Below are 11,474 nucleotides of genomic sequence, written 5' to 3'. Positions count from 1 at the left end.
CACCAGAGGGTACTGCAGTGCAGTGAAAACCACAGACTATGCGCAGCCAGAACTACTGAGTGAACATGCAGTAATACGTTTTAATTTCCTTAGCAAGTAAAGGCCAGTTATATGTGTCATACAGGAACACTATATTAAGTCATAATTACTATGCTTTCTCTTAGTTCTGTAGTGATAATAACAGCAACATCAAATTACATGCGGCTATGCTTAGGCTTAATGCAGTACTAGTTAACCATCATTTCAATAGAGATAGACCAATGAGTGCAGCCCATTCCAGCTTAGTGTGGCTTTGTGTTTTTGTGGAGGTCTGTAGAACCTGTGGATGTTTGGGGAGTTCTGACAAGCTGAAACTACTCACCATAAAGAAGAGGGTTCCAGTGGCAAAGTCAGCATACTGCTCTATGGTGGACAGGACACTGAAGATGAGACACACCAGGACCATGATGAAACTGTAGGGAGGAACACAGGCAGTTAGTCATCACTACATACTGTGGATCATTCATTCATTAATTCATATTTTTTTTGCAATAGGCTCATGAGGGGTTTTGGTTTATCTTTGTCTGATCCAATGGGATTGATAGCAATAGAATCATCAGTTGTGTGTTTTCACCATCACAGAAATAATCCTCGCAACAGATCTTTTAAGTGCTTTAACATGACCTTCTATCAGTGTGTGTGTGCATGCACTAACATGATAAAGCTAACTTTAAAAACACATAAGACCATTGAGGGGTGCATTATAATTAAGCAATATATCACGAGAGCAAGTGTGTTGTGGTGAATATATCCCCCTGATCAGTTGTTATCCCACGAGGCCGCAGGCCGAGTGGGATAACAACTGAGCAGGGGGATATATTCCACAACACACGCTGCTCGAGTGCTATATTGCTTTTATAAAAGGGTTCCAAGTATAATAATATAATAATAATGACACTATAAGTCCGACTGGCATGGTATTCTGAGAGTCAGTTGAAACACTACTGTAAGGCGGGACCTCTAGCAAGAAGATAGACCTGCGGGTGATTTGATTGGATCGTTCTGGAGACTGAAGTTGACATTGGCCAATCCTGGCGCTTGGCTGAGAGCTTTCTGGAAACCCAGGCAGCTCGAGCGCAGCGTTGCATTCTCAGGGCTTGCCCGACACCAACTAACGTTACGGGGTTAAATGCGGGGTTAAATGCGGAGTTAACAGCCTTTCTTTTGCAAAGAAGACATTAGCCCGCATCTATTCTTGTACAAAACATCATTTTCTGCTAAGTATTAGTAAAGTTATAAGCGAAGATCGATTCACAAGGATCTGACAGCTGTCTCCGCCATTTTTTTTTTTCTACGTTGTCATTTGAGGTAAGCCTTATTATTACTCTCTTAGTAAGAGAGTTGCCATGGCAACCAATAACCCATGGCCATGGGTTATTGAACTCGGTTACTGGAATTATACAATGGCTGTGAACCAATCAGATTGCTTGATTTGAGAGAGCCATTTTATAATGTGTATTAGAAGCGGGGTGATATGTCATACTGCTGAAGGGGTTATATACTGTAGGTTTCTGTTTATTATTGTACATACAAACATACAAAACAAGGCTCAAACTTGCATACGTCAGTGTGAAGGAAAGGTGTGGAAATTGCAGATTCGGTGAGACATCTATAGTTTCAAACATTTTGAAATGTTTATGCCCAAATGATCAAGGTGGATTGATGGAACAGGTATTACATGTGTTTGGCTTCAAGGATCATGCAAATTGCTTTAGGAGCATTTAGGTGCTTGAATGGATGGGTGGATGGTAGGGCTGATCAATTCATCCGATTTTAATCTCAATTACAATTTTGGATTCCCACAATTATGAAAACAAGATAATCGAGATAAAACAATTATTATAATTTTTATATATTATTTATTTTAGTTAGCCTATTTATTTGTCTAAAAATAATAATACTTTTATTTTCATTTATTTCCTTGTTTTTCACCTTAAATTATATTTAAAGTTCAAAGACATCCAGTATTAAAAAGACACAATAGAGATTTTATGGACACCTTAACTCTGACCCTAAGGGAAATATTAACCTAAGGTGCTTTGTACAACTGGGCCCAGGTACGGTGCTGGGAAGAGCAGCGTTCCTAACACGTCCTCCTTACTCCTCCTTTAATTTTGGCTGTTAAATTCTAATCTACAACAAGTATATCCAATATCGGCAAAAAAAATCCAATATTGTGTGTCCCTAGACATTCATCATCAGAACATTATGAAGAAGATTATTGTGATCCTGAGACAAAGGAGAGTTGAAAACTAAAGGTCCTTACACATGGGGAGCGTTTTTTTCGTGCGATTAATTCGCACGTCAATAATATTTTCCAAACCTATATCAGTCAATGCAACCGTGCATACCAACGGCGAAGTTATTGCGGGGTTTATTTTTTCGAACCACGGTCGATTTTTCAGAAATTCGTTTCCGACATGTACACATCTGTGGCTGTGATTGACAGGTGGGTCAAAACTCGCATCACGTCGCTCTTGATGTGTAAGGACCTTAACTCATGTGAATCAGGATGTTTCTACTGTTTGCATGGCTCCAGTGAGTCCAGCACTCAGTACCCCTTCAGGTCCAATCTACTTCATCTTATCTTAATCTTCTTCATGGTGGAAGAACATCATCTCCAACATTATTCATGTTCACAACAACACAGAGGACCCTATCTCATGCCTGGTGCCAGGGCAAGCGTTGTCATTGCTAGTTTCTAGCCCTGAAAATCTGACCGATTTCAGTCAGGAGCGACGAGTCTATCTGTGATGTTTTCCACAGCCAGACCTGCTTAACTTCCCTAGGAAAGCCAGTAATGTGGTGCTGAAGTAAAGTAGCATTGGGATTGATGAAGTTTATATAGGCTACACAACATCTCTCCTGTCACATTATCCCCGACTGAGTCGATTTAACACAATTGACACACAGTGTGACTGTGCAATAACTGGCTCAACGAGTCCGAATTATCCCACTGTTTGATGACTTTTTAAATTGGCAGAAATGTTTAATTTTTCTCAGCACCTCTCATTCGGTTTCATGTCCTGATATGATCCATGGCTTTCAAAAATAACAATGTTCTGCTAATTCTAGGTTAGAGTCATTGTTTAATTGGGCATAGTGAGGAATAGTGAAATAATGAGCCATTTATCTCTGAGTAGTAGCCTATGTTTGCATAACTTGTGATCTCATAGCAGTGATGGTGCAAGAGTCTCAGCAGCTGTATATACATGTAGGGGAAACCCTGGTCCACATTGCAAACAACACTAAGACAATCGACGATGAGCCACGACATGACCTTTTAGCTACATATGACCTTTTAGCTACACAGTATCATGTTGAAGGAAACAACGATACATTTGATGTGTTAATGTGATAGGGCTCCTGTCTGACCTCTGTGACATAATGATACATTTGATGTGTTAATGTGATAGGGCTCCTGTCTGACCTCTGTGACATAACGATACATTTGATGTGTTCATGTGATAGGGCTCCTGTCTGACCTCTGTGACATACATCACTTATTCATGGTCACTCACAGGGTTGTTTCCGAGGAGGAGTGGAAATGTTTGTACGGCAGGTTCTCTCTAAAGGCCATCTGGCTGAGCTGACTCATCTATACTTGACCACTGACATGTAAGGGTTAATGTACGACGAGGTGTCCATTATCACTTTTTAAGGGACGACGTGGAGGCGTGAACCGTCCGAGGCGAAGCCGAGGATGGTTGCCTCCGCGAAGTCCCTTAAAAAGTGATAATGGACACCTCGAAGTGCATTAACCCGCTTATACCATGGTCACTTGCCAACAAAACAATAAGACCAGTCATTTATATTTCCATGTGTAATAAATAAAGCAATCTAAATGGCTAAATGTCTGTTATTCATACTGTAAATCAGTCTTCCACGAAATAAAATAGTCCCTCCCACCTCCACCACCCGCTCCGTTTTAAAGCCGACTCAAACGTTAACTTTATTACAGGAATGCAGGTTTAACGATGTTTTGCGTTCTACATTAAATGAAGACATTACCGTTTGGCAGCTTGCTTTATTTTGTATGATAGATACGTATTGGCCAAGTATATTAACATTTAAGAGCGATCGAGTTTCAGGAAGTAACACAGAGCAGCGGGGGCTGTATGTGGTGACATGCAGAGAGAACTCTCTGCGTTAACGTCTGCGGGTCTTATAAGACGTAAATGGCGCGAGGCAGGAGTAGAGTGAAAACTATCTGCTTTCAGTATGTTGGAGTCCAGGTATGTTTTGTACAAGGACGTCTCTCAGTGTGTTGCTGTTAACTGCCCATTGCGTTGTTTTCTTTTTGTTGATCTCGTCTTTTTCCTCTTTGACTTGATTTGTGCATAGCGGGTGGACCCCTTGATTTGTATCAGTGATAAGAGGCAGCGCGCGCTCTCCCAGAGCGCCTGGCTGCTGGTTGCTGCAAGTTGTAAACAGGAGGTTTGACAGTTGACAGCTGAGAGCCCGGTTTCTGTCAGCTGACCAGAACAGAGCCGGCTTCTCTCAGGAGAGGGAATCTCCGAAACGAAAATTCCTCTCTCTCTCTCTCTCTCTCTCTCTCTCTCTCTCTCTCTCTCTCTCTCTCTCTCTCTCTCTCCTCTCTCTCTCTCTCTCTCTCTCTCTCTCTCCTCTCCTCTCTCTCTCTCTCTCTCTCTCTCTCTCTCTCTCTCTCTCTCTCTCTCTCTCTCTCTCTCTCTCTCTCTCTCTCTCTGTGTCAAAGGCCGGGCTCGTGGCACGAGCGAGGGAAATATCCTCTTTGTCGCCGAGAAGAGCCTGGTGACGCGAGGTTAAAAATCTCCGAAACGAAAATCAAAATAGTAAATTAAGAGTTATTTTTGATAAACTGAGCACACAGGGGTGATTTAAATACTTACTTTGACCGAGTCAATTTTTTTCTCAACATCCAAAATTGTCATATTAACCCTTAACAGGGGTATAGAGCTCAAACTGCTCTCCTGATAACACTGATGAAACTATGGCGCATTGATATGAACGGTGAACAGACCATTTAGCTAGGTGTCCATTATCACTGTACAATATCACTTTTTAATGGACACCTTGCAGCCAATCAGAATCGAGTATTCACTCAGACCATGGTATAAGTGTGATTACATGTGATCCAAACTGTGTAAATAACGTACATCAGAATATCATCTTGTAGCACTGGTTTAACATTCAGTAATGAACTTAAAATGTTTAAATATAAAAGTATGCACTTGTGAAAGATGCATTTATTTGAGAGTGCTTCTTGATAGGGATGATGGGATGATATATGGAAATTAAAAATATGATAAATATATACAAAGTGTGACAATCTCACTACTATAATAAGTAGGGCTGTGGCGATTCACTTATCTTCCGATTCGATACTATCACGATTCTTGGGTGCCGATTCGATTTATATTGCGATTCTTAAGTATTGCGATTCTACGATTATTGCGATTCGATATTACGATTTATTGCGATTTTTGTTTATTTTTTTCTTTTATTTTTTCAGTTTGTTTGCTTTTTTACACTAGATTAGAACATGGGAAAAGTTGAATCATACACTAGAGACTGTATATTATATATCATGAGTAGGGCTGGGCGATATAGTTAAAAACAGGGGCGGACTGGGATCATAATTCAGGCCGGGCATTAGATACCAAGCAGGCCAGGCCGATATGGGCCAACGCGCGTGAAATTTGGGCCGTTTGAAGCCAGATTTGGGCCGTTTGAAGTCCAATTTTACAATGAGATGCACCCACTTTAACCCTGAAGTGTAATTATTACTTCAGACTAACTAATAAAGTAATAAAACCACTAGTAAACCAGTAGGCGGCGCCTGGCCTGCTGTTCAGTGAGGGGCCTGACTGCAAGCACCAAAAAAAAAAAAAAAAAAAAAAAAAAAAAATTTAATTTGCGATTATCGATTCTGGAATAAAAGATCGATCCAAAAAATCGTGACATTAAAAATCGCGATACTTAGGTGAATCGATTTTTTCCCCCACCCCTAATAATAAGGCGGCTGTGTGCCGTGGTGCTCAACAGGTGAGCAGGCTCACACGCAAAATGTGCGAGCTACAGGTGAGCTACAGCCCCCCCTCCCCATCCCAACCATGAAAGAGCTTAGGGGGGATTATACCACATCCGCCACCAGCCACAAACATGGATATTCCATCCAGGCTCAGCCGTCATCTTGTCTACCAAATACTTGGAAAATAGAATTAAACGTCCTCACAGGTTGGAGGGCAAGATGAATGGAAAGAGAAAGGCAGTGCACATAGAGACACTGCGTAACGCGTCATCATTCAGAAGCCACGCCCAAGACGGGGGAAAACAGAAACCCCCCCTCCAATCCTGGCGTTCTCCTATGTCACGTGCATGGTTGCGTGTTGCACAAAAAGATCGTATATACGGAAGATGAACACTCCAACTTACTTCCTTGACAGCTAGATCCACATTTTTCTTCTCGCCAATTCTCAATGGCGTCCTTGTTTTGCTCAGGAGTACAAAAAAACTTTAACTGGCGATTTTTTACATTTGTTGTCAGCGCAGCCCCACCACACAACAGCTTTTAGCTATGTTTAATTCAAGGAAAATGACGCTGGTGTTTGGAAATGAACGGAGCTTTTCGCCCGTGATGGGCGTGGCCTATTTCACGCAGTGTCTCTATACAGTACATATTAGATCAAACTACAAAAACACAGACAACAAAGACACACTGAGGACAGTCCCACAACAGTTGTGCCGAGAACAACCAGGGGAGCCGATCACCTGGCTGCCCACGCTGTGGCTCCATCTATTGACATCATGAATAGCAATCTTGCTGAAATGCATGTGAGTGGCATTGCATACATGCAATGCCAATTTTGCATGCTTATTTGCAAAGATTAGCAATTATGGGCTAGCCATGTTAGCCCTGTAGCCATGTTGCAAAGAATTATGTGAATTTTCTTGCAACCCTGGATTTTGCACCTGGAAAAGTGTAGTTTCGAGGGCTGTTTGAAGGGCTAGATCAGCGCTACCCAAACTTTTCTGACTCATGGCCCACTTGAAAATCTCAAAAATGTCCGTGACCCACATCCGACCGGAAACAGTACGGAGGTCAAAGAATGTGTTCTCAGAGCACTGTTTTAAGTGAATGATAAAAGGAGCTGTCCATCAGCACCACACTGAAATCAGAAACTACTGTAGAAGTGAGGGGCTGTCTGGAATAGACTATTAACAAATACTTCAATTCAAAATTAAATAGTGGTATCATTCGACAACGGAGAAATGCATTCCCATACATAATAATAATAATAAATAAATAAATCATGAAGATCATAATGTTTTGCAAGTGATTTGGTGGCCCACTTGCAATACCTTTGCGGCCCACAAGTTGGGAATGGCTGGGCTAGATCAAGTCAAGAGTCAAGAGTCACTTTACTGTCCCGCAACCACAGGTGGGAAATGTGTGTTGGGCTTACACTCATACTGCAGCAATAAACATTCACAGTGGCTCACCTGGTACAATGCGTACCAAACTGCTGCGCATCATGGACAACTCCTCTCACCCACTCTGTGCCAGGCAGAGGAGCAGGTTCACTCTCACCCACTCTGTGCCAGGCAGAGGAGCAGGACAACTCCTCTCACCCACTCTGTGCCAGGCAGAGGAGCAGGTTCAGCAACACCCACTCTGTGCCAGGCAGAGGAGCAGGTTCACTCTCACCCACTCTGTGCCAGGCAGAGGAGCAGGTTCAGCAACACCCACTCTGTGCCAGGCAGAGGAGCAGGTTCAGCAACAGGCTCATTCTGCCTCAGTGCACCGCAGAGCACCACAGGAGGTCCTTCTTGCCCACAGACATCGATCAGACTTTAGAATGCATCCCAGTGCTGGTGCAGTATTGACCTAGATGGCTTCAGTCGGCAGCTTCTTTTCCCACATGCCCCTACTGCACTAAACAAGCTCCTCTTTTCCCACATGCCCCCACTGCACTAAACAAGCTTGTTTTTACCAGTGACACATCACAATATTCCATCATCATGACATTATTACAGAGATATCATTTCAGGCGGGAGCTCAGCTTTCTTCGGGTCGCAAGGCACTCTGGGTATTGAAGTCACGTTGGTAGAGATAGACGCGATCCCTACAGTACATTATCCCTTACATCAGTGATCCTCACTATTTCTTCGATGAGAGCCGCACTGGCAGGACAAAGTCAATAGGAGAGCCACTTTTACCGCAAAACACCAAAAGCCACCCCAACCAAGCATATCTGCCTACCATTTTTTTGTTTTATTGTTTTCCACACACACACACACACACACACACACACACACACACATATACCAGTTTCCCCTAGAAAATCTTTCAGGCCTGGAGGGATTTCGAAACATACCTCGACCGCAACGGTGGGGGCCGTCGCTGGCGACGCTGAAGTTTTAGCTAACCTGTTCGCATCTATGTTCGCAATGGCATCCCAAGTATCATCATACTATTATGGGATGCGATGCGAACAGTTGTATTATGGGATGTGCGTTTCCCAGGCAACGACACACGTTGACACGTTTTGGAACAGCGCTGCACGCTGGCACAATACTCCTAAAAGCAAAATGCTTATTGTTTTGAATGATTTGGCACCGTCTATTACTGTCAAGTCAACACCAGTATTGTTGTATTGTAATAATATGCCATAAAGGTTTATTGAAATTTTGGGGAGGGCAGGGAAGAAAAAATCTTTAAAAAAAAATCTATTTTTTTTGTTTTTTGTGCAATTTCTTAGATCCGCCAACTAAAGCTTCGAGAGCCGCCAGCGTCTCGCGAGCCGCGCAATGAGGAACTAGGCCTTACATAATATGAAGGAGGAGACCTGTAGGTTCTGCTCTTCTACCTTCTCTGTTTAGTAGCTGTGTATCATCACTTACCCAAAGGTGTTGGATTTGTCTGGCGCCTTGGCCTCGCTGAAATGGGAGCAACGTAATCTAAAACTCATGAACATAAAACGTTAAACTGATCAACCGCAACTCCTTTGTTCCAACAGCTATTAGACTTTATACCACTCAACAGTCAACACCACATAATGTAGCACTGTTGCTGCTCTCTATTTCCACCACTCACCACTTGCTTCATTGCTAGCTACTTTGCACTATTCTCACGGTGAAACTCCTCGCTGTCAGGTGAAAAGAAGCGGCTGACGACTGAACATGTATCGGAGGAAGCGTGTGGTAGTCTACAGCTCTCCCCAGATTGGCAGAGAGGGTGGAGCAACAACCAGGACACCCTAGCAGGGAAGATTGGGGAGAAAACGGGGGGTGAAATCCGGGGTGGGTGGGCGGGGGGTTAATATATATATATATATAACTTTTGTTTGTTGCTCTACCACTCGTTTCTTCTACTTTGACTCTTGAGCTGCTGTAACAAGTGAATTTCCCATGTCTGGGATTGATTAAGTTGATCTTATCTTAACTTATCTTATCTCCATCTTATTTTAAACAGGTCATTTACATCACTAGGCATCTCGCGCACTACGCACGCTCGATTCCTAGGCTCGCCCGCCCTGCAGCTCACATACGCATTGACCGCAAGTCTCATGCAATTGGCACTTTTCACACATTATATTACATTACATTACATTACATTACATTACATTACATTACGTCATTTGGCAGATGCTTTTATCCAAAGCGACTTACAATATAATAATACATTTTTGTCAGCAATAGAGCAATCAACTATGCAACACAGTCTATGACAACTACAACTTCTGAAGGAATAGTGGTAAAGTTAAGTTAGTAAGTAGTTAGTACGTTTTTTTTTAGTTGAAGAAGGGCCCAGATGGAGCCTGAAAAGGTGTGTCTTTAGTCTTGCACGGGGCCACGTAACTACACGCTCGCACACCACAAGTCCATATCTCCCTCTCCTCACGTGCCAATGCAAGAGGGCTTAGAGTGGTTCACAACCTTGGGGTCGCGACCCTAAGTGGGCTCACCTGGAATTCAAATGGGGTTGCCTGAAATTTCTATTAAATAAAAAATAAAATCCCCCACCACACACTATTTAAAATGACCAAAGAGGATTAGTGTACGTGTGTGTGTCTGTGTGTGTGTGTGTGTGTGTGTGTGTGTACAGTACGTGTGTGTGTGTGTGTGTGTGTGTGTGTGTGTGTGTGTGTGTGTGTGTGTGTGTGTGTGTGTGTGTGTGCAGTACGTGTGTGTGTGTGTGTGTGTGTGTGTGTGTGTGTGTGTGTGTGTGTGTGTGTGTGTGTGTGTGTGTGTGTGTGTGTGTGTGTGTTAGGGCTGTCAAAATTGCCCCAAAATCCTATTCGAATATTCCCTCTAATCAAAACATATTTGTTTGAATATATATATTATTATTTTTTCTTTTGCGTGCGTGAATACAACCAGAGAGCTTATGTAACTACCGGTACTTGGTATATTTATTTTAACATAAAAAAAAAAATTCAACATAAACATAGTTTTTTTCCATATTTATTCAGTCAGTACTAGGGGTGTCACAATATATCGTCCCACGAAATTTCGCGATAGTAAAACGTCACGATATGTATCGTTGAGATGAAATCTCATATCGCAATTTTTTTTTTTTTTTTTTTTTTTTTTTTAAATAGACTAAGAAACGTCTTTGTTTGTTGAAGTTCAATGTGTGGAAAGTAGTTCAGTTGAACAAGTCTCTGAAGAGACACGAGAAGTTATACAGGAGAGAAACCATTCAATTGAGTTTCTGGCAAAACTGTTTACTTGACAGGAAAAACTGAAGATGCATAAAAAATAGATTAAGAAAAGTCTTGTTGTTTGAGTTTGAAGAAAAACTGAAGACGCATAATGAGAATTTATACTGCTGAGAAACCTTTTAGTTCAAAGTAAATCTAAGTGACGGTGTAACTCATTCTATTTCAAGATAAGCCTTATCTCCAATCTCATGTTTTTTCTAGTTATTATTGTAATAACAATTTCCCACAACAGCATGTTTTGTATTTGTGCATTTCAAATAAAATACTACTTTTCCAGTCATATATTGTCATTTTAAGTTTAAAAAAATATTGTTAAAATCGTATCGTATCGTATCGTTATCGTGAACCCAGTATCGTGATACGTATCGTATCGTGAACTGAGTGTATCGTGACACCCCTAGTCAGTACTAATACTACTACACTACTACTACACTTTTGTAATGTTTTTAAATAGCCAGGCAAACAATGTATCTTTTTATGTTGCCCTCTTGGCCAGGTTTTTTACCCGGTTAAATGTTTAAAAATAATAATAATAATAATAATAATAATAATAATAATACATTTGAATATACATTTTTATATGTATTCTTTAAATTTTTATATTTGAATATATATTCGAATATAGATTATTCTTTGACAGCCCTAGTGTGTGTGTGTGTGTGTGTGTGTGTGTGTGTGTGTGTGTGTGTGTGTGTGTGTAGCATCCGCCTAATGACGTGCGGGGGC

At 41.7% G+C, this 11,474-nt stretch overlaps 1 protein-coding gene across 1 annotated transcript in view; it reads right to left on the bottom strand.

Annotated features, from left to right (window-relative positions):
* The window catches only part of kcnq1.2 (potassium voltage-gated channel, KQT-like subfamily, member 1.2), a gene marked incomplete at both ends in the record, with an annotated part of 126,166 nt that overhangs the window by 102,701 nt on the left and 11,991 nt on the right, over positions 1-11,474 (bottom strand). Inside the window, one exon of the mRNA XM_083663014.1 lies at positions 362-452. Within this exon, the coding sequence (XP_083519140.1) occupies positions 362-452 (91 nt within the window). The remainder of the gene's footprint in view (positions 1-361; positions 453-11,474) is intronic.

The sequence above is a fragment of the Poromitra crassiceps genome, assembly GCF_964638095.1.
Source record: "Poromitra crassiceps genome assembly, chromosome: 30".
Lineage (NCBI taxonomy): Eukaryota > Metazoa > Chordata > Actinopteri > Beryciformes > Melamphaidae > Poromitra > Poromitra crassiceps.
The sequence above is the reverse complement of the archived record's forward strand: the minus strand, read 5'-3'. Positions and strand labels throughout refer to the sequence as shown.